The sequence below is a fragment of the Nannobrachium achirus genome (genome assembly GCF_963921795.1).
Source record: "Nannobrachium achirus genome assembly, chromosome: 16".
In the NCBI taxonomy this organism is placed as follows: domain Eukaryota; kingdom Metazoa; phylum Chordata; class Actinopteri; order Myctophiformes; family Myctophidae; genus Nannobrachium; species Nannobrachium achirus.
The window spans coordinates 12052798-12077326 of record NC_137823.1 but is presented as its reverse complement, the minus strand read 5'-3'; the positions used below and the strand labels follow the sequence as shown (position 1 = coordinate 12077326).

Genomic DNA, 24529 nt, shown 5'->3' with positions numbered 1-24529 from the left:
AACATGGTAAAGTTCTCCTTCTACTACTCAGCAACCATAATGTGGAAATGCCCCGACACCATCCATTAAAGCAGTTTTTCCTCAAACCTCCAAATGTCAAGGTCTCCCCTTAACTCTGGCAGTATACAAATGGAACAAAACTAACCTGTCCATTTGTACACTGTCAGAGTTACAGGCTTGTAAGGGTCAAGTCCCTGTAATGCACTTTGAGAACCACTGCATGAGAGGATGTGTAAGACTGGTTTCTTTCTAAACTGGCCTGAAAAATCATCTATCAGGAAACAACAAAATGTAGTATAGTATAGTTTTTATAGATTTATTGTCAGACAAAAGAACATCATTCCAACAACACTTACCAGGTGGCTGTCTGCAAGTCCATCATCATCATCCTCTTTCACCTGCAACACACCACAGCATGAGATGTGAGCGCGCACACACGCACGCACGCACACGCACACGCACACACACACACACACACACACACGGTTGACGAGAGAGACTCACCACATAAGTGAGTGGACTGAGGTACTTGAAGTGTCCAAATAAGGAGTAGCTGAGACCGATGAAGATTGTGATGCACAACACCACCAAGGTGAAGAGAGACGTCACCGCCATGAAACCTGATGACACACGCGCATGCACGCACGCACACACGCACACACGCGCACACGCACACACACACACACTAGAGAGATTAGAATTACAGTATCAATATATTGGCTATGTGCTAGTAAAAAGGGCTCCACTAAAGGCTCTGGGCTCCGATGGTCTATGGTGGCTAAGGCGCATCTTTAAAAAAAACATAATAGTATATACTAGTCCTGTGCCCGGGGGCTATGCCCACTCACAGTATACGAGGGATTGAATGTAGGAGTCTCAGAAGTAATGTTGGAGAACCCAGACCGGTGCCCATTGGCTAGAACAGTCACCATTGACGTCCAGTTGTTATCGTCAGCATGCAGACAGACAGCTGGTGGCAACACTGTTTATATCAGTGATGACATTGTAAGCATGCGCATTTCCAAATTTGGGCATTGTTTCAGCATGTGGCTGTTACCATGGTGGTGACACTGTTTAGTATCAGTGCTGTCAGCATGCTCATCTCCAAATGTGGGCATTGTTTCAGCAAGCAGCCATTAAAATGGAGGATGTCAGCATGGTGATCTCCAAATGTGGGCATTGTTTCAGCAAGCAGCCGTTACCATGGAGGATGTCAGCATGGTGATCTCCAAGTGTGGGCATTGTTTCAGCATGCAGCCGTTACCATGGCAGCGACACTGTTTAGTATCAGTGATGTCAGCATGCAGACAGACAGCGGATGGACGGACAGACATTCGCTAAATAAATAGTTAAATAATAATAAATAAAAAAGACGCCAATACATGCTCCTTTCGACAAGTCTTTCGGTTCGGACGGGATTTCAGAACTATAGTTCAGAGAGTCAGGATATCTGTACGTACAAGAGATCTGAGACAAAGTTCAGAGACAAAGATCTGCCTGACACAAAGTTCTGAGAAAAAGTTCTGTCTGACACAAAGTTCTGACACAACATTCTGAGAACGCCCATCAGAAGTTCTGAAGGATGTTAATTTGTAGTTATGTCACCTTCCCTTACGAAGGAACGTTTGGAAGTGGGAAAGAGCTGGGCTTTAGTGACCAAAGCCTCGCTATTCAAACGAACTTGGTCAGGAGTCGATTCCAGAACCTTGCGGTCCATAAAGACTGACTGCTCTACTGACTGAGCTACCGGTGTGTGTGTGTGTGTGTGTGTGTGTGTGTGTGTGTGTGTGTGTGTGTGTGTGTGCGTCTCACCCATGCGCAGCACAGAGAAGAAGTAGAGCCAGATGAGACAGATGATGGGCGCGGCCAGGGCTTGATTGACAGCTCCCAGGTGCACTTGGCGGTCGAGGCGGGCGGGCAGGTAGGCGAAGTACAGGTTGTGTTTATCTACCAGGTGTTTCAGCATGAGATATAATAACCCTATGACGCACACACACACACACACACACACACACACACACACACACACACACACACACACACACACACACACACACACACACACACACACACACACACACACACACACACACACACACACACACACACACACACACACACACACACACACACACACACACACACACACAATATAAGCCTGCATAGACGATAAAATGACCAAAAGGTTTTTTTTTTTAAAGTGGAACATCCCTTTAATACATCATAATTCCTTCACATTCTTCTGTGAAGGAATTTTCTTTAAAGATCTATAATTTCAGTATACATTACTTTGTTGTGTGACAGGACATATCAAAAGTTAATTAATTAAATGATAAAAGCATTTGACATTTCATCCAAAACCCATACAGTGATTCTATCATTTATGAGGAAGCTGTGTAGAAATAGAGTATAGTACTTTTATAATAGAAATAGAAATCTTCCTTTATGAATCATTACGACACACTACAAAAAAAAAACACTTTAAATGTCGAAAACAATTTGTAATTCACCATTTATGAAACCATCTTTTCAAATGTTAAATAATAGTAATTAAACACCAGTTTGAGTCAAACATTTCAAGCCAACCCAGCCTGCAGTAAGACTGGACTAGAATCATGCATGCAGTCATGAATCATGAAAATACACAACTAAATATAGCTCACTGTAAGAACAACCAGGACTTCAGATCATCTTTCTACTTTAATTTAGAATTACAATTCCATCAGAAACACTGTCTCCCATATCATTGAGTGACTAATACAACAATCATTTAACAGGACATTACATTACACATTGCACATTACACTGTAGAACACAGTAGCGTTACTAGTTAGTAGTACCCCCCCCCCCCCCCCCCCCCCATAAAACATGATCATCAGGTATTATGATTATACTGTTCATTAAGTATGCCTGGTTGTCAGGTGGGTGGTGCCCCAGCTGAAGTTAGCCACACCCACAGTGTTGGGTGAATGGTGAAAGGGGAGGGGATGAGTTCATGATGTCAATAAATCGATCAGGCCTTTTGACTCGGGTAGAAACCTCATATAGATGTGCCACTTCAGAACTTCAGACGTCATGCCATCGGCAAGACAGTGGATTGTCAGTAAATTGTTAGAAACATTGACAGTGAGAAAGGAGGGCATTTGTAAAGGTGTTGTTATGTAAATGCTGTTCACATTCTTTTTTCCCAATGAAAAGAAGTGCTCTACAAGCTTGAGCTTGTAGATCTGCTAATTTTGATGCTTTCGTGTGATGCTGTACTATGATCAACTAGGGCATTCATTTGCAAAAAAAGAAAAAAGAACACAAAAAGTTAAAATAGCAATGATATACCTATACTACTGTACTATAGTAACGTTCCCCTTTAAATACATCATCACATTGTCTAATTATCCACAGTCACACTGATCTTCCTCGGTGAGATCTTCAGAGGGACGGAAAGAGCAGTGTTAATGAACGGATAGAGTGCGTCAGTGAACGTGTGTGTGAAGGTGTGTACGTGTGTGCTAGTATCAGGATCAGAGAATGACAGCTTCCCTTCATCCCAGTCCAGCTGGACTCTGATCCTCTGAGGTTTCTGCTTCAGTGAGAGAACAACCGACCCTAGTCTGGAGCCAGCTGTGTATTCACCTTCGTCTAACCCTACCCTCCAGTGTTGACCCCCTCCGTCTCCCTTCCTCTGGTACGGCTCTCCTAACACGCCCAGTCTCCATTGTGCATTGTCTCCAACCTCAACGTCCCAGCTGCGAGTCCCTGAGTTGAAGCCCTCAGAACCCAGGACGAGACCATACTGGTCAAACCTCTCTGGGTTGTCGGGAAGCTGCTGTATTTTTCCATGTTTCACGCTGGTCAGATCATCAGACAGGGTGTATTGTGGATGGGCAGTGTTGGGGTCCAGAATGACAGGAGTGTAGGAGACAATGTCCTTCATCTTGATCCAGACTCTGCAGGTCAGGTTTCCCAGGTGTTTGGTCACGTCTATCAGAGCTCCTGAGACCGGCTGTGGGTCCTGCAGTGTGAGCTGGACTCTTTCCATTCTTTCCTCCTCTATGGCTCTGATGTTGTTTGAAAGGGTCAATATGTCTCTGTTCAGACCCTCAATCTTCTCCTTCATCATCTGACTCTTCTGCTGCTCTTCCTCCCTCAGTGCAGTGATGCCGGCCTCCTCTTCCTCTTGTAGAAACTGATGCATCTTCTTAAACTGCTCCTTAATCTGTGTCTCTGTGTTCCGGGCCTGGACTTTGACTGTGACGAAACAGCAAAACACATTAGTCTTAACCTTATTAAAGAGCTTCAGTTTGTCTTGCAAAGCCTTCAGCGATTTCCCGACTTCTTCCTTGTGATCCGGAGCAGCTTCATCGATGGGTCTTAAACTGTGGTTGGTGCGTTTTTTAGAATCTCGACTTTGCCTCTCCCGTATGAAGGCTTCACACTGGTTCTTCAGAGCCAGGTTACGGGGCAGATGATCTGTCGGATGTATTTCTTTACAAACAGGACATTGCTTTATTCCCTTCTGTCTCCACCATTCCTCCACACAAGCCTTACAAAAGTTGTGGGTACACAACAGGACGACAGGATCTTTAAAGATCTCACAACAGACGGGACAGGAATAATCCAGAACAGACGACCTGCGAGCCATTTGGTCTCCGAGTGAAGCTACAGACACTCTGCTCAATACAGGAAGTCAGTCAGTGGTGGTAACACTTCCTCCTCTAGAATGTTCACTGAAGTTTACTCTCAGTGTGAATGGTGGTTGTTGTTACAGTCCATTCAGCAGCAGGTTCCAGTGGTCTGGGTCAGTATTCCCTCCTGTAGCTGTGGAAAGACAGTCTGTCCTCCTCACTGGAAGTCGTGTTTTGATCTGGAGGTGAACCGTATTGTCCGTCTCTTTCCGCGCGTCTGAGAGGATGTCGGCGGCGAGGGGAGTAAGATTAACGACCTCGCCGTTTCCCGTTTTATGTCCGATGAATCTGGCAAGGGGCGGAGCATTGCCAACACCATAAAATAGTTATGTTCACCCTTTCACCCACTGAGGGCGGAGGCAGCAATGCCAGTCACCCGCTGTATGCCCGCCCGGCGCGGGCAGCGAGGGCTTCAGTGTCTTGTTCAAGGACATTTCTAAACCGGGGTTTCCCTAGGGTGCTGTGATGCCAGTCCAGGGATGCCTCAGAATTATATGATAATATTTGAAATGCATCAATATCACTTCACCAAGTTTAACAACTTAGACCCTCTAGGCTTAGTAAAACAGACCTGATTTGCACTGTACTTGATGGGTTATTTTTCCATTTACCTCAACTCTCTTCACCAAAAATAGCAGATCTACAAGCTCACTACACGCCACGCTGTGATGCGTTGTGAGCTTGTAGATCGGGTATTTTTGGTGAACCTTCCCCCCCAGAATAGGCATGTTGGGGTTCAAGTGGTTAAAAGTCATGTATTACGTTATTTTCAGTCACTTCTGATGGAAATGGATGTTTCGCTGAGACATAATGTATCTTAGGGAGAAGGATTTGCATATTTACGTAGCATAATATGATATGATATAAGATTCAGGGGTGCCGTGGATGAAAACGTTGTTTACAGGGGTGAGCTGTCAAAAAAGTTTGAAAACCACTGTAATAACTTAACGTACAGTAGTGTCAGAAAGAAAGCTTTTCAGAGGACATCATCTTAAAGGACTTAGGACACATCTTAAAGAGAGTTTGGAGGTCAGCAGATGAAATGCAGGAGCTTTTAAGGACTTGAGTTTATGGCGGTGATGATGTAGTGTTGGTGGACATGGTGACATCGGTGTCTTGCAAAGCTTTCCGTAGCGGAGACCACGGCAGTGGAAGAGTCTTTAAAGATAAATATAGACGTGCTTGAAGACGTACTATACTAAAGTGGTCTGAGACAAGGAGATTCTAACCTCTGTCCCACTCGCTAATAATGAAATCAAGTTTCATCAAGTGGCTTCACATTGCAGCACCTGCCTTTTAAGAGAAGGGACATAAATTAAATACTCATAGAGGAGAGGACACTAAGGTCTCAGAGGCACTTGCCCGTCGGGCAAGTACAGGTCATGTTCTACTTGCCCAAAGGACATGCCCACTTGCTCGTAGTAAATTGTCCTTTATAAAATGATAGGTAAGAGTTTAATTACCGCTCAAAAAAAAAAAAAAAAATCATACCTCAATACCTCCAAATCCAAATACCTACACAGGTCTATTTTTCACACTTGTTATAGCAACAGTAAAAACAGCACATATAGGTAAACAGTGCTCTTATTTTTCATTCCACAGACAAGAAGACAGAGCACGCTGGCCACGTTCAGGTGTTTAGACAGATTGAGAGATATCCGCTGTTGTGTTGCGTCCCCTCTCAAACGTGCACTCACTATTTAACCGATTTTGGACAGGAACGCATCCATGTCACAGTCACTCTAGATTTGAACCACTTTAACCATTATTGTATGCTTTAACTATTGGAAAATAGCAGATACACAAGCTCACAGTGCGGCACCGAGTGCACAGGGAAGCCGACAGAACCCTTGCTAAAAACCCAGGACAACGATCCAGTCATCTTAGACTCTTTGCCCTCCTGCCCCCCAAACTGTGGAATGAACTCCCTGTTGCACTTAGAACAACAGACTCACTCCCTAGCTTCCACCGTGGTCTGATTGATTGATTGAAGACTTTATTAGAAGTTTGCATAGGAAAAGGTACAGTTTCATGACGGTACAGTTCACTGGTACAAGGTCTACTAAAAGGAGATCCATGAAAAGACTAAGCTTATTTCCACTGGAAACCATTGAAGTATCTCATATAACATTGAATGACAGACAAATAGAACACAGTACTATGCAGTAGATATAACCCCTTCAGACTCCACCTTAGCCCATAACACTTACAATAGCACCTGCCCACCATCAATGACAATACACTACATTTAGTTTTTTGCTGAATAAGTGCTTGGTCTACCGTTTTTTCTTAGATTCGCCTACTATTTTCTTTGCATTTGATGTATTGATGTTGATGTACTGATGTATTACCTTGCTTTTTTGTAAGTAGCTCTTGATTAAGAGTGTCTGCTAAATTCTTACATTGTAAATTGTAATTGTGTTTGAGTGAATGTTTGGGTGGTCGTGTGTGCAAGAAAATAAGAACTTCCCCACTCGTGTGTGTGTGTGTGTGTGTGTGTGTGTGTGTGTGTGTGTGCGCGCGCGTGCGTGTGTGCGTGCGTGCGTGCGTGCGTGTGTGTGTGTGTGCGTGTGTGCGTGTGTGTGTGTGTGTGTGTGTGCGTGTGTGTGTGCGTGTGTGTTAGCCACTCACCAAAGGGCACGATGACTGGACATGTGATGCTGTAGGCCATGATGACAGTGAACACACACAGAGTCCATCCGTACATGGCTCCATACTCAAACTCATAGGCCTGGTTCTGTAGAACAACATACAGTAAACCAGTGGTTCTCAATGGGATAAACAACAAGATATTGAATGTAATCAAACGCATACAAAGTGCTGACATATTCCCTAAAATGATGTACAGACTATATTCAATAACCAATCACTAGTGATGTACCATTATTCCACCAGAGGGAACTCCACATTGTACCTTGCAGATTTATTTACTTTATTTGTACTTTAAGATGTACAATATTATTTTCATGTATATGCATTTTTGTCAATAGAAATGCCAGTCAATCAATCTATAACTAAACCACAAAATGTGCTTGATTTTATTTATCTTCTACAATATTGTTTTTATATTGTAGAAGAGGGCCTTTTTACGGTTATAAGTCAAGTAAAATGTTAAAGGCACAAAAGCTGTGTTTAGCTGGACCGCGCCGAGTCGGCTCATGCGACCGTCGCTAATTCGAATGACACGCAAATGGAAACAGGCTAAATTCCCTTTGTCTTAATACGCATTTCTGATAATTCGTTCCTATTTTCGAATACGTTTATGGAAACATGACTAGTGACACACCTGAACGGCCGCTGGTCTCTGACTGACTGACCTGTTTGACGTACTTCCTCTCGGCGGCGGAGCGAGCCAGCGCCATGCGGATGGTGTAGAGCAGCAGACCTGGCAACCTGAGCAGCTCCATGCCGGAGCCCACCAGACCCGCCGCGATCACGTAGTTCACGAAGAACGCTCCCTGGTCGGGGAGGAACACACACCTGGAGGACAGGAGATGTCAGACAACCAGGGAGGAACACACAGATGGCAAGAAGTAAGAAAAAGATAAAGAGAGGATTCTTTGAGACTGTGAATAGAGTTTGTGCAAAATTACACTTTGATAGAGGTTGTGTATTTATCGATTTAACTCCAAATATTAACGACATGCACATACTGTATTTATATTCGATAGTTACACTGCACAGTGAAACAGGATACTGACAATAAGTTACACATTTCAAAATAACAGACAATTTGATCAATTGGATCAAGTTCGGATTGCCTTCCTCATTCAAATTTTATTGAAAACAAAATGCTGTTTATAATCTGCTTCGTTTGCATTTGTTTATGTGCTAACAGAATGATCTTGAGAGCGGTTTCACTGTGCAATGCACTGGAAGATATCGCATCAATATTTAGAGCAGTACCTTGCATCATATGGCAAGGTTGTACATGTAACTACTACACAATCCCAATCCCCCAACAAATAATGTTTTTAATGTTCTTTTATGTTCTTCTTTTCTTTTACTGAAGCCAGGTTCATTTTCACACGTCTCTACAGTACAGCGTTCTGTACTGTACTGTACTGTACTGTACTGTACTGTACTGTTATGTTCTTCATGAGACAGTAAACATGTGGATCAACTCACTCCATCCTCAGCTTCCCATGACCAGGTGACAGGAACTCTGTGTCAAACAGCCAGCGGAAGAACACTGCAAGACTGACAGGGACAGAGAGACAACGTTACAGAAAAACACTGCTAGACTGACAGAGACGCATGCTTTTCTTTCGTAACGACAATCGGGCAAGCCCCACCCTGCCAGGGTGTGAATGGCTGAAAGACTTGCATGCAGCAGTCCAAGGCACTACAGTCCCTTTTAGGAGTGTGTCGCTATTTCTACATGTTTTTTTTGACAACCAAAACCTAACCCAAACCCTAACCTCCGTGGCGTGTAGCACGAGCGGGATTCGAACCCGGTGTGCATGGATTGGGAGCACAGGGGCTAGTCCACTAAGCCACTGAAGCCGGTGCTTGGAATGGCATTCAGTCTGTATTAGTAGGGGAGGGGCCTCGTGAGGCTGCCATTCAAATGACGCCTGGTCAATCACACCGCGTCTTTTCCGGGACTTGCCCGATTGTCGTTACTTTTAGATATCAAGCGACAGAGAGATGTTACAGAGGAACAGATTGACTAGCTCCCAAACATTAGCATGTATTGACCCACACCCAGCTCTGTCCCAACCAATAGAATTCTGGTTTCATTTCCATTTCAGGACAGGATGTAGAAAGATGGCGGATTGCACTCGCTTGCCAAATAGGCTTCATTTACATGGGTGTAACACTGTCCATTCATTTTTACGGTCTATGATCCGTAGTGAGTTAGTAGTGATTACCTGGTGAGTCCCGGTGAGTTAGTAGTGAGTTAGTAGTGATTACCTGGTGAGTCCCAGTGAAGGCAGGATCAACACCATGAACAACAGGAAGAAGTACAGCTTATGCATCATGCTCAGCTGTTCTGTGTTCCTGAAGACAACACACATAATATGGACATTATACACAGAACAGAATCACCATGTTCTATTGAACACCACACACATTATGACGTCATCAGTATGTTCTTCAATCATTGGAATGATTCAAAAGACCTCTGTGTGTAAGGTTCATAAAAACAGAGCATACTGTACCGGCTCCAGTGTGCTTCTCCCATGGTAGAGTAGTAGACCACTGTGTCTGTGTCTGTGTGTGTGTCTGTGTCTGTGTCTGTGTCTGTGTCTGTGTGTGTGTGTGTGTGTGTGTGTGTGTGTGTGTGTGTGTGTGTGTGTGTGTGTGTGTACCGGCTCCAGTGTGCCTCTCCCAGGGTAGAGTAGTAGACCACGGTGGGCAGCAGGGCAGAGAAGGACCACAGCAGAAGAGTGGGGAAGAACTGACTGATGACAGCACTCTGAAACAGAGGGACATCACAGCATTATGACTGACTCTGAAACACAGTGGCAACACAGCATTATTAAACACTTTGACTGCCAATGGCGAGTACTTGCCATTCCACTCGTGGCTCAGACAGCCATTGACGAGAATCGGGGGACAACTAGAATCTAGAATCGCTGGTTTTCATAGTGTGGGCAAGGGGAGACGGACCGGCCGGCCAACAGTACTGTACAGTGAAGTACAGTAGAGACACGCTGTGAGGTCATCAACAATATTAGCGAAAGAGATAGCCTGATTTATCTTTTCTTTGTGTCATCACAGCTTCAAATGAAAGTGTTAATGACACTGAATACTATATTCAGCTTAACCATCACTAACTGCTGATTGATACTTGGTTGCGCAGCTTGTCGTGCACAAAAAATAGACGGTATTACATGTCGTTAGCTTATAGATCTGCTATTTTTGGTGCCCGACTTTGATTGATTGATTGAAGACTTTATTAGAAGTTTGCATAGGAAAAGGTACAGTTTCATGACGGTACAGTTCACTGGTACAAGGTCTACTAAAAGGAGATCCATGAAAAGACTAAGCTTATTTCCACTGGAAACCATTGAAGTATCTCATATAACATTGAATGACAGACAGATAGAACACAGTACTATGCAGTAGATATGTAAAGAAAAACAAAACAAAGACAGTAATTCTTAAACAAACAGTATATACAAAGAAGGGGCAGGGGAGGGTAGGGTTGGGGCTAGGTTCATTATTACCAGTTGCGAACGGCTGCTGCCTGTAAGTGGCTTTTCAGGGCAATTTTAAAGGATGCAAGTGATCCACACTCCTTTATGGCCTTCGGTAAGGCTTTCCACATTTTGGTGGTATAGCAGAAAAAAGAGTTTGACCCTTTGTTGGTTTTGACAACGGCATGCAGCCAACGGCATGCAGCCAACGGCATGCAGCCAACTACCGACTATGGGGCGGCGGTGGCACAGGGGTAGAGTTGCCGTCATTAGAACACGGATGGTTCCCAGTTCGATCCCGGGCTCCCCCAGAGTTAGTGTGGCAGAGTCCTTGAGCAAGACTCTGAACCCCTAGTTGCTCCCGGTGAGCAGGTTGGTGCCTTGCATGGTTTCCTCTGCCATCTGTGTATGAATGTGTGTGTGAATGGGTGAATGTAATGAATGTGTGTGTGCCTTGGATAAAGGCGCTATATACAGTAAATGCACCATTTACCATTTATAAGGTTGAGGAAGAAGTTCTACTTTTGTTCTAATGATGTTATTAACTCTTTCTGTGCCAAATACCAAAATGTGCCACCCATGATTTTTGAATTTTTTTTGAAATTTTTTGAAAATTTTGAAAAAAAAAAGAAATGTATGCAAAAAACACAAAAGACGTCAAAGACACCCAGGGCTTTTGAAAAAAGACGTCAAAAGACACTGAATGAGTTAAGATAAACGTGTTCAGAGCCTATTGCACTCCTCTGTATACTGCCCCCTTGGGGGTCAAGTATAAGCAGACAAGCATCCAAAAGCTACAGGTTGCTTACAATGATTGTATGAGAATTCAACTCAGAAAACCTAGATGGTGGAGTGCCAGTCAATTGTTTTGTGAAGTAGGAGTGTGCACTTTTCATGCTCTTCTGAGAAATTTGTCGTCTGAATGTGTCTAATAATCGGATTATCGTGCTGTTGACTAAACCCAATTCAAGTAACGTGAAATACCACTCTTGCATTTGGAAACACTGGTATAGTGCCTTATTTTAGTGTTCTGATTGTTTTATCTTTTATTTTAATTTTTTGGTGTGATGTTTTTAAATGTTGTGTGTCTTCTTATTGGACCTTGTGTCTGTAAATAAAGAGTTGATGATGATGATGATGATGATGATGCTGATAAATGAGGCTCAACTGTGGACAAGACGTGGTCACAAATACTGTACACTGAGGGGGTCTCACATACAAATGTGGTCTCACATACATTGAGGTCATAGATTGGGGGGAGGGGTCTTACATTGAGGTCGTAGATGGGCTTGGTGACGTTGAACTTGTCCATGGTGCTGATGATGATGGAGGGCGTGCTGAGGAAGGTGAGCAGGAAGAACAGGCAGAAGTTGAGCAGGAGGCAGCGGAGCCACCAGCGAGCCCCCTGGACTGACAGGTTGTCCCTGAGACACACAAAGGAACAGTTAGAATACAATACACTGCACCGACAGGTTGTCCCTATGAGAGGAGAGGAGAGGAATAGAGATGGGACGATATGTACATTTCATATCACGATTATTGTGACCAAATAAATCGCGATTTACGATATTATCGCGATAATCAAAATCCATTATCCTGGGGCGGAACATTTTCCAAAGAATTGAACATTTTCCCAAACACAGAACATTTTCCCAAAAACTGAACATTTTCCAAATAAATAGCAGATCTACAAGCTCACAACGCGTTGCAACGCGATGCATTGTGAGCTTGTAGATCGGCTATATTTTGGCAAAGGCATTTGATAGAGAGTGAAAAAAAGACTGTATCAAGTACGTATATTATAAGTATCTTTTATAGAGGGTATAAGTGGTACCGGATATGCAGCTCGGCAAATAAAAGGTGAATTGATCCCAGTGCATGACGGAGGACGAGATCACGATAAATTACATCTCCACGATACGATTATTGTGAGTGTTTTTTTATCACGATAAACGATAATATCGTGTATCATCCCATCCCTAGAGAGGAACAGTTAGAAATTAGAATACAATACAACACAGCTCCCTGCACCGACAGGCTGTCCCTGAGAGGAGAGGAACAGTTACACACAACTATTACGATACTTTAAGGCAAAGCTAGAGACATCCAGGGAATTAATTGGATGCTGCTTTCCCCCCACCTCCCCCAAGGCTAGAGGCTTGTGCTTCCAATGTCTGTCGGAGGCCTTATGCAGCAGAGCAATTCAGTTACACGTGTGAGATCTGAGAAATTAGAGTAAGCAATGAACAACCCTAGTGATGATCTACAACACTCTTAGATATTGTCGCTGTCGGGTGGAAAACGTTACTTTTCGGGAAATGCTAAACTCGTTCTCCAGTGGATCCACATGAATAAAGCTTTTTAAAGACACATAAATGTACAGTTTTGGGATGGGAAAAAAAGAACTGCATCGCTTTATTTTCTATGCATTTCAGCACTTGTGATGACTGTTGTCAGGGACATGCAGAGAAAATTAGAGAGGCAGGGGATGATGTTTCTAAAAGGTGAAAATAGCAGACCACCAAGCTCACAGGAGGTCGGCTATTTTCGGTGCTTGATACCACACTGAACTAAGCGTAATCAAGTCAATACTGGAGATGTGACGTACAGCATGGATTTCTACACAGAGAGGGGATTTCTTTCAACATAAGATGCTGCATTCAAGTTCAGGAGAGTTTGTAGAAGGCAATTCTCTTGAATGCTGCCTTCAAGTACGGCATGGAAAGAGGACATTTGCATTTATTTCACCATAGTAAAAACTACATCATTGGTCAGGAGGGGGCACGTTTTAAAGACAGGTAAAAGGGCAGGGGCTCAAGCCCCCTTTGATGTCTATGTGTGCACGTGCCTGACTGTTGTGTCTCCAGAGACTATATAGCTTACCAGAACAATGTCTTATGGCAGTAGCAGGACTTACCAGAAGACGTTCCTGGGGTGAGGAGCGTAGCTGACCCTCCAGTTGTTGACGTCCAGGGCGGTGCTGTTGGATGAAGGCTGGGGCTCCCTGCGGAGGCAGCAGCGCAGCGCAGCTCCCTCACTGCCGTCGTCTCCCTTTAGAGCGTTGAAGTCCCTCAGGATGCTGGAGGAGGGGTCAAAGCATCTATGCTTTAACTATTAAACCAGGGGTTTTCAAAGTGGGTGACGGGGCACCCTGGGGTGCCGCGACGGCAGTCCAGGGGTGCCGCGAGATAATTTGATAATATTTGGAATTTAAACTTGAAGTACAAAGTTATTTTCAGTCAGTTCTAACCAAAATGGCTGCTATCTCAACGTTTTCCTCGCAACATAATCACTAAAATATCGTCACTGTCAGGCAGAAACCTTGTATCTCCAAGTTTCAAATGTGTACGTCTTTTGGTAAAGCAAATCCCTGCTTCATCATACAAAACTGTCGCACAAATCTAGTGAAAACAGCCGATCTACAAGCACACAACGCCTCGCGATGCGAGGCGTTGTGTGCTTGAAAATTATAATGTACTGTAGGGGTGCCTCGGATTAAAAAAATATTTATGGGGTGCCCTGAGACAAAAAAGTTTGGGAACCCCTGTATTAAACAATAGCAGATCTACAAGCTCACAGCGTGGCACCGAGAGCCGCACCGCAAGCTCGTAGATCTGCTATTTTAGAAAAATCCTGAAAATGTGTGCAAGACTTTGAATATTTTGACCCGATTCTATAGACAACATTCCTGGCCGATTGCAGGAGGGAGGCCCCGCCCCCAAGTCGAAAGGGAACTTCCGGGTTCTCTCTGTCAGGCATGCATATAAACGTGTTGCCAAGTCAATTTATTTACCTAAACTATCTTGTTTTTTTGCTTATTTATATTGCAAGAGTTGGCTTGTTTCGCTTATTCCTCTCACAAATTTTGGCAACACTGCCCAGCGCTGCAGTAAAAGATTATGACAATGAACTGAAAGGGTTAAACCAACGGAGGTTTTTTTTTCCAGCTGTCAGCTAGATGGTGCGGTGCGGTCATGGTCTCTTGATATGCAAGCCACCGCTATCTTCGATGTTTTTATTCTATCTACACCAGTTAATAGTATTGATGACATCCTTAACATATCCTAAACTCAGCAAACTCCCCAGAGAAGCAGCACGACTCACAACAACAACAACAACAACAACAACAACAAGGTAAAACTCTCATGCTAGCTAATTAGCATTGTTAGCTACGATCTTTTACTGTATGGTGACTACTACTCTTGTTACAACTAAGTAAAAGTTATTTTCACTTGTGACAACACAACATTGATTATAATTGAAATAAAAGCTCTTCGCTGTTGTGTTGTATCTGTGAATGCAATTGTTTTCTGTCTTTCAGACCTGTACTGTACGTCCATGCAGGACCAATGAAGCCAGATGTGAGGGTCGAGATCTCCTCATCATATTTATTGCAATAAAATATTTATACACACTTTTCTTTGACTTGTCCATGCCTTTTTTTTAACTGTTGAGGGTTTCAAATGTTGTACTGTATATTGTGTTATTGAGATAAGGAATGTTCCCAATGATGCTTTGAAGGAATGATTTTAAACACTTGTCATTTTCAATTAATCCAGTTTGTTTTTGTATCTATTAAAGCCAAATGTATTCATTGTTTTGACGTGACAGTTTAGGATTTAATGATTAAATGAGCATTAAATATGAATGGATATTTATATTGCCTTGATTAGGATTAAATCGATGATTTACAGTGATATAGTGAAATGAACACAGCATAGGATGCACATAATAGGTGGGCTAATGTGTATTATGTCTATTCTGGAGTGGGTTGAGTTGTTGACAGGCCTATTTGTAAAAACATTAATGCATATCACACAACACAAGCCAACTGTGACTTCATGGTGACATCCCAGAAGAGTGGAGAATGGAGAAGATGACGTTTGACATGATCAACCAGCGTTCTGAAGGGAAAAGGTTTGCTAGCTAGAATCATACAACATTCGCTTCCATGAAATACTGATTAGGTTCAATGCTTGCTTTCAAATACACAAATCTGTTTATTTGTAGGCCTATATCAATTCAATTCAAAGGAGCTTTATTGGCATGAGAAGACATGTTTATATTGCCAAAGCAAGTGTCAAATAAAATAAAAACAGTTTAAAATGGCGAACATATAATATGACATGCAGTTGGAGGGAGTACAGCATTGTGTAAAAAGCTATGTCGCATTGTGACATTTTATATATATATACAGGGTATAAAGCTTTTGAAACAATTTAAATAGCGTTATTTTTTAAGAAGTTTGCATATGAAAAAAGGTAGTTTCATGACAGTACACTAGTACAAGGTCAACTAAAAGCATACGCCCAAGAAAGCCTATGGCATTGTTTCAATTGAGATCTCTTTTTTTTCCCTCCAACTCATAACATTGAATGACGGCAGAACGGGTGTGTATCGTCACAACTCATTTATTTATCAGCAGAGTGGATGAGTGTTGCCATTAAGTGACATTGTTAACATAAGTTACAAAGTAAAATTACAAAGTAAAACAATCCCGTCTCATTAGTTAAGAGGAGAATCAGATCAGATGAACGTAAACAGGAAATCGCGCTACGATCAAGCCCAAAAAAGGGCTTCCGGTCGGAAGTAGGGGGCGTGGCCAGGCATGTTGTCTATAAATCAGAAAGGGAAAAGGGGAGCACTCATCAAGAGTAGTTCAATAATATACCCATCTTGGGTGCACGGTTCGGGAAAACAATGAACTTAGAACAAGATATCAGCACTCACTTTAGAATTAATTCTTCATATTTATTGAAGGTTTACCCCCAGTAGCAGCAAACAAGCAGACGTTTCGGCCCAGTAGGGCTTCCTCAGCATGTTACACGCTGAGTGGTGGGAAATCTTCAATAAATATGAAGAATTCCCCCCGATTCTAAAAATGTCTTCTAAATCCTTCCTCTAAATCAGTGGTTCTCAAACCTTTATCTAGAGAGAGAGAGAGAGAGAGAGAGAGAGAGAGAGAGAGAGAGAGAGAGAGAGAGAGAGAGAGAGACAGACACACAGAGAGAACTCACAAGGTGGCCATGGCCTCAGACTGCAGTGTCACAAAGGCCATCCCTAGAGGGTGCTGTGGGACCAGCACCTTCTGCTTGCTCACTTCCTCCATGAGACGATTCTCCTGATCACTGTAGTAGTCTATAGCATCAACCTGAACACACACACACACACACACACACACACACACACACACACACACACACACACACACACACACACACACACACACACACACACACACACACACACACACACACACACACACACACACACACACACACACACACATCACTGTAGTAGTCTATAGCATCAACCTGAGAGAACAAACACACACACACCACCATTATGTACCCATTTAGGCCTAGGATTATTGACGGCTTTACTGTTGAAAAATAGCAGATATACAAGCTCACAGTGCCGCGCTGCGAGCTTGTAGATCTGCTATTTTTTTTAAATCGTGAAAATTAGAATGTTTCTATAAGTGTCTTTTGAATCCTTCTAAGGTTTTTTTAAAAACCCCTATGTTTCTATGTCAGCAATCTGGCCAGCCATCGTCAAAGAAAAGGTCCTTTTCACTTAAATGGAGCTCAGTTGGTCTGTTCTTGAGAGACTACTATGTCAGTGGTTCTCAAACCTTTTCATGTGAAGGACCCCTGTAAAACTATGATATCTCAAAATATTTAGTTCCAGGGACCACCCAGAAGCAAAGTTTGAGTTACAAATGTTCGCTCTAAAAATACATATATTCAAAGATTTGCACACATTTTCATGAGTTTCCCTCAGGATTACTGAAGTAATTAAAGCTGGTCACGTTTGGAATTATAACAGCTGAAACCAATAATATATCAGTATTCTGATATTAACCTGTGGGCCGCATTAAGTGAAGGTGAGGGCCGCATGTGGCCCCTGGGCCACCAGTTGCCCATGTATGGCATAGAGGGTATCTAAGTGCTTAAACTGAAGTGATATTGATGAATTCCAAATATTATCAGATTATTCTGAGGCACCCCTGGACTGGCATCACAGCACCCTAGGGTGCTACAGCACCCACTTGAGGAAACCCTGCAGTAGATAACAAATAGAACACTGCTAGGATAACAGCAGCGTAGCAACAGTAGCACAGAAACAGGTTGTCATCTACGTGTGACATATTTTGCATGTGCTCCTCTCATTACCAGCACTCTGCAGTGAGACAGACAAACCACCGCTGCGTTCAGTCTCTAGTTGGAGCAACGCACTGTTTATGTAACTCCAGAGAGGTCCAGGTGGTTCCATTTGTACCCTGTGCAGAGTTCAAATTACACCGGGATTTTACTGTGAGTGACTATGAGACTCCAAGGTGGAATCAATTGATTCAGAGCCATGCAAAAACCTAATCTATATGGTTTTGTTTTGGTTTAAAAAGGCGCTGCAAGGGGGGCGCCCACTGGCCTACTGGTCCAGGCGCATACCACATAGGCATTGATGCCTGACGACGTCGCCGGTTCGATTCCGGATCGAGACGACCTTTGCCACATGTCACACCCCATCTCTCACCAAATTTTCTGTCAGTCTACTTTCCTATCAAATAAAGGCATAAAAGCCCAAAAAACGAATCTTAAAAAAAAAAATTGCTGCTGCAAGTAGGGAGGTCCGCTACAAACACAATAACAAATTTATTGAGTACCCGGTATCAATAAGCTTTGGGCTTATCAAGCTTGTTATCGAGCTGTGTTTAAACAATCAAGACAAGAGGCGATCAAGAAATTATTACGGTAGCCTACTATTCATAATATAAAGCCACAAACTCAGAATTTGTCGTCTCACATCTTTCCACCAAATATTAAAAAACGCTCAATAGTGGGCTCGATAAAAGCCTGGCTCAATAGGCAGGATCGATAAGGTGCTCATTATCAATACAAATTAATGAGTTCCATCCCTTGCTGTATAAGTGATATGTTTTGGTCCTCCTCCTCTATATTTGGTCGACTAAAACTATGACGAAAAATGATCGTCGACTATCTTTTTTCACTGACCAAAACTAAATAAGAACTAAATAAAAACTAATCTATGATAACTAAAACTAAGATTAAATATATTGACAATTTCGTCAACGAATATAAACTACTAAAATGTCAGGGAGGGACTAGTGGAGAAGAGATCCAGTAGAATTAAAAGACATGTCATTTTATGTTTGGTAGCGCTCGGGCGCTCTGAAAATAGCAGATCGGACGAGAACGCTAGAATGCGCGATTCATCAGCCAACTAAGTACCCAAATGACGGCTACTTTGCATAACAGGTTGTGCAAATGCATCCTCAGATACAAGGTATATTGTAAACACGGCATTTTGGATACAGTAGGCCTTGTGCTGCAGCTTTGTTCGCTTGAAATGAAGCCTACAACTGGGTTCCCGCTTAACTTGAAGTGCTGTTCCTATTAACTCACCCACTGCCATATGACGAGTTTGGCGAGTTTTAGAGGCTATCCAATCCGCCATATGACGAGTTTGACAAGTTTTAATTCATTTGATTAACTCTAAAACAATTCAACTTTGATCGCCGCTCCACGGTTTCCGATTTCACCTCATAAAAAGGCACTTCCGGTCTGGGAGAGGAAACTGATGCCAGGGCGGGACTAAGCGCTCCTCAACGACCGCATCTGGGTTTAATTTTTTTACAGAAAAAACATGGACGCTCGTAGCTCCGAGACGGCTTAATGGATTTCGGTGAGGTTTTGCCGTGCCGTGCACACGCTTCGTGTATCAACTTTTTATCTAGTCTATCATCTACAACGCTACAAGAATGCCTCAGCCACCGCCAAACAAGAGAACGGTACCAGTTCAAAGCAAACTTTTTAGTTTTGCTAAGAACAGTCTCACCTCGGCACTGTGCCCGGTGGTGAAGCAACACAGGTCCCCACAGAAACGGGGGTCGAACGCCTGCCGGGTCCCCGTCCTCTCCAGCACGCGCTCGTAGTAGCGCAGGTTCTTCCTCGCTCGCGTCCTGTGAGGAGGAAAGGAAACAACTAAACAATCAGCACAAGCTAGATAGGGCTGCAAATATCACTTATCTTCTAATTGATTAGTCTAATGATCTTCTTATTTTTTTATTTTATTGATCCAATAATTGAGAAGCACATTTTGTTTTTTTTATACAGTAGCCTATATACAGGGTGAGAAGCTTTTTGGAACAGATAGCAGCATTTAGAGTTGAGCCCCATTTCCACTGTTGGGCCAACCTAGAACTAGAACCAGAACTTTCCAGAACCAAGAACTTTCAAGAACCCGTAAAGTTCCGGGACCAAGTTCTAACTTCTGCTTATGTTTTCATCTAACCAGACCTAACCGGAAAGGTCATGAATCTAGAGCAGCAACGCTGCTGGCCCCGCCGATAGGTTCCCAGAACTCAAGTTTAGTTCTACCTCAGAAGCAGGACCGAAAAAAGGTTCCAGGAACTTCGTCTGAAACCGGGCCGTGCGTTATGGAAACAAAACCAGAACCAAATAAAAAAATAGGTTCAGGTTCTGGAAAGTTCTGGTTCCACTTTTCAGTGGAAAGGGGGCTTATGACTTAGTTTTACTGAGGTTAACTCATACCCTGCCAAAAAATCGACTTCTATAATAAAATCGACTTTTTAACTAGGGCCTTCCCTGACAATCGACTTTTAAAAAAATAAAAAAAATAAAAAATATTCTTTTTTTCATTTTTTTTTTTTTTCAAAAAACATTTTTGAACCTCCAACAATGTACTAGGCATGGTCGCGATCGCGAAATTGCATGTTTAACCCCCATACCAACCCCATCTTTCAAACATGGCAGCCATGTTTGTTTACATTTGAAGATAAGGGCTGCTATCTCCTGAATGCCTGAACGGATTTCCAAGCGGATTTTTTAGTTTGAAAGCTGTGAAAAGCGTGTACATGCATAGTGCATCATCTATGCACGAATTCGTACACCAGCGTGCACACTATTTTTTTAACCCTTTGGTGGCGAAACGGCAAAATAAGAGGTCCCACTTTACATACGGCACCGAAGAAGTTAAGGTTAGGTATAGGGACGTTTACAGAGGTTAGGTTTAGGAATGGGCAGAGACCGTTCTACCGGATAGACGCCGAGATGAGGCGAGTGTGAAATTGGGCGAGCGGACAGGTATTCCAGGTGAATGTGTGGTTGTGATGGTGTGTCTCCTCACCTCTCCTTGTCCAGCTGCATCAGTTTGTCCACATCATACGCCAGGTTGACGTCATGCACCTGACACGTAGGGTAGGCCTCCCTGTACAGAACAAACAGGGACACAACCATTAATAAATGCTAAAAAGAGATGTTAGTGATATTGTTGGTTTAAACTAAATGTATATATTTATAAACATTTATAAAATCTCTATATATTCAAACAATGATCATTGCTACAGAGTAGGGGAGTAACAATACATTTTAACAACGATACGATACGCATCACGATACAAGTAACTATTTAGCAAAGAAATTAAATATATGAGTGAAACGTGTCAGTAGTGCATGTTTTAAGGGAAAAATCTATTATTATGGTTATAGTAAATACTGTGATTCTTTAGCAAATACATGGACATTATATGTCAACACATATGGACAAACACGCACCTTGACATGAACACAGGGATTACACACATTTATCCATAGAGCAAGAGTAGCGATATGGAATGGAAAGGTAATTAGACCCCTCTTTTTCATTTCCTTCTAAAAATTGCTGAATACAAGGCACAACACTTAGTTTTCATACAATCAATTATTTGCACTGCAAAACGATTCGAAATCGATTATCTGCATTTTAAACGATACCAATACGATACAAAGCCAAAACGATACGATATATGCTTTCGCATAACGATAAAGTAGATCATTGCAAATTAAAAACTATTTTTCAATTCAGTTACTATATCGTTACACCCCTACTACAGAGTGTTGGTTCAATAACCTCTCCACCTCTCCAGCAAACAGAAAACTCATTTTCAACTAATTTTTCTGTTTTACTTTCATCACTTCTAATTTCACAAGGCATATTCTCTATCCTGTATGTGATCTGTCTCCTGATTGGATCAAATTGTTCATCTATCCAAATACTAATTTACTGAATGTCTGTCTGTCTGTCTGTCTGTCTGTCTGTCTGTCTGTCTGTCCGTCCGCCGTCTGTCTGCATGATGACATCACTGATACTAAACAGTGTCGCCACCATGGTAACAGCCGCATGCTGAAACAATGCCCAAATTTGGAGATGACTGACATCACGGATACGCCTGGATTCTCCAACATTACTAATGCGACTCCTACATTCAATCCCTCATATACTGTGCACACCCCCGGGAAAGGATTAGTTCTGGTATTTTATGTTCATTAAAAAGCTGGAGAGACCCAGTCACCTACCGTACACCCCCTTAATGTGTTTCTGTGCTGTGTGTGTGTGTGTGTGTGTGTGTGTGTGTGTGTGTGTGTGTGTGTGTGTGTGTGTGTGTGTGTGTGTGTGTGTGTGTGTGTGTGCGTGCATCAGAATGTTGTACTCACACGAAGTGAGTCTTCACAGCCTCCTCAGTGGCTTCTTTAGGGACTGAACACACAAACAAGGTGTTTCTGGTCTGAAAGGACACGACAAACAACCACACATCACAGCTCACAACCAGTCTCGTCAGGACACAACCACACATCTAACAATAAAAATGAATCGCATTTTTACAGCGCTTTTCCAAGTGCTCAAAGCGCTTTACAATGGTTCATTCATTCATACATTGGGAGGTGAAGAGGCGAACAGTCGACGCCAGCGTCCTCACTTCCCACATTCACACACCAATGGTGGCAAGCTGACACCGACCGACTCATTGGAGGCAATGTGGGGTTCAGTGTCTTGCCCAAGGACACTTCCACATGTGGACAGGAGGAGCCAGGATTTGAACCGCTGACCCATGGACCATTGGCCAACCTGCTCTACCTCCTGAGCTACAGCCTTCTCCGTCAAGATGATCTTTGCTTCTGGGAGGTAGGCGGCCAAATACATATAATTCTAGGGCTCTAATATAAAAAAATAGCACACATGCACGATGCGTTGTGGGCTTGCAGATCTGATATCTTTGGCCAATGTTCCCCCCAGAATATGGATGTTGGGGTTTAAGCTGGGTTCAAGTTGTTAAAGGAGTAGTTCACCCCCAAAGATGTGATTATAGTAAATTTACCCCATTGATTCAGGATGGAAATGTGGGTCCCCATCCGGAATCAATAGGGGTACATTTTGATGCAATCAAATTATTGTCTTAGGAATGCGACAAAAAACTAATAATATTATTGAACTCAAAAGTGTCCATGGCGTGAGTAATCGTGAGTAATCAATAAAGAATCTGTGCCATTTCTTTTTTTTTTTACATCACCGACACCTACTGTATACAGGCTCTAGAGCAGTGGTCCTCAACCTTTTCAGGCCACGAACCCCAAATGAATCATATTTGAACTGGGGTCATTAAATTGTCACTTTAGAATGTGTGCAGATACCCTGTATACTATAGTAAACACTTGTGCTCTATGTTGGTCTGTTTACTGTTGAGTGAGAAAACAACATTTAGCTAAACACCTAGGGACCCCCCCAAATAATTTGAGGACCCCTGGGGGTCCCGACCCACAGGTTGAGAACCACTGCCCTATGGCACAGTCCACTAGAGTGAGTGGGTAATTAGATGCTTTCAATCCTTGTAAACCGAAACATCTTCACTGGTTGATCTATACTTGAGTGTCACATGACTAAGATAACAGATCTACAAGTTAACAATGCTAAGAATGAATGAATGAATGCGTACTGTACGCACATGAAGGGACATAAGGAAAACAGATCTTTTTATGGCCTGGCAACAGAGGGTGCCAGGCCATAAAAAAGGATAATAAAAGTGTGACAGTGTCTCATAATAACACCAGCCTCTTGCTGACTGGATGTCAAAAGTGTCGGTGAAATGACAGTGCAGGTTGTGACTCACTGTTTCTCTGTGCATGCCTTTCATCTGAGACGTGTGATGTCTGAGCAGCACCACGGTCAGCACCAAGTACAGCACTGCAAACACTGTGTGGAGCCATAGGAGGTTGTTCCTGTAACAAACACACCAGTACATTACTGTAGCCACAACAAGTTAATAATAACTAGAAATACTGTTCCCTACGAAACAGTGTGGGCTCACATGTAACACCATGTATGGGCACAAAGATCTACCCTTTGGCTGCACCTCATTGGCTAAGGGCCCTGACTTTGTACTGTCGGTACAAAGGCAGTGACTTACGTCATTTTGAGGAGAACTTGACTGATAGATAAATAATGAAGATAACATAAGTGTGCTCGCTTTCAGAGAGCCCACAATAATGCATTGCATTTTTATAACGCTTTTCTAAGCAAGTTGCGAACTCAAAGCTCTTTACAATGGTCCATTCATTCATACACTGGGAAGTGAAGCGGTGAACAGTCAACGCCAGCGTCCTCACTTCCCACATTCACAGCACACCAATGATGGCAACTGGCGAGCTAACCCTATTGGAGGCAACGCAGGGTCAGTGTCTTGTCCAAGAATGGTTCGACATGTTGACAGGAGGAGCCGGGATTCAAATCGCCAACCCACGGATCATTGGCCAACCTGCTCTACCTCGTGAGCCACAGCCGCCCTCAAGCTAAGTTAAGTTGTTCCTGTAACAAACACTAGTATATTACTGTAGCCACAAGTTT

At 42.9% G+C, this 24529-nt stretch overlaps 1 protein-coding gene across 1 annotated transcript in view; it reads right to left on the bottom strand.

Moving 5' to 3' along the window:
• tmem63a (transmembrane protein 63A) overlaps positions 1 to 24529 on the bottom strand; it is a 43644-nt gene that overhangs the window by 4922 nt on the left and 14193 nt on the right. Inside the window, exons 8-22 of the mRNA XM_080745348.1 lie at positions 23796 to 23904; positions 22345 to 22415; positions 20999 to 21079; positions 19688 to 19811; positions 16846 to 16979; positions 13746 to 13907; positions 12099 to 12252; positions 9998 to 10104; positions 9600 to 9686; positions 8811 to 8882; positions 8000 to 8162; positions 7314 to 7419; positions 1813 to 1980; positions 505 to 620; positions 357 to 398 (exon numbers count right to left, since the gene is read on the bottom strand). Of these exons, the coding sequence (XP_080601474.1) occupies positions 357 to 398; positions 505 to 620; positions 1813 to 1980; positions 7314 to 7419; positions 8000 to 8162; positions 8811 to 8882; positions 9600 to 9686; positions 9998 to 10104; positions 12099 to 12252; positions 13746 to 13907; positions 16846 to 16979; positions 19688 to 19811; positions 20999 to 21079; positions 22345 to 22415; positions 23796 to 23904 (1696 nt within the window). The remainder of the gene's footprint in view (positions 1 to 356; positions 399 to 504; positions 621 to 1812; positions 1981 to 7313; positions 7420 to 7999; positions 8163 to 8810; positions 8883 to 9599; positions 9687 to 9997; positions 10105 to 12098; positions 12253 to 13745; positions 13908 to 16845; positions 16980 to 19687; positions 19812 to 20998; positions 21080 to 22344; positions 22416 to 23795; positions 23905 to 24529) is intronic.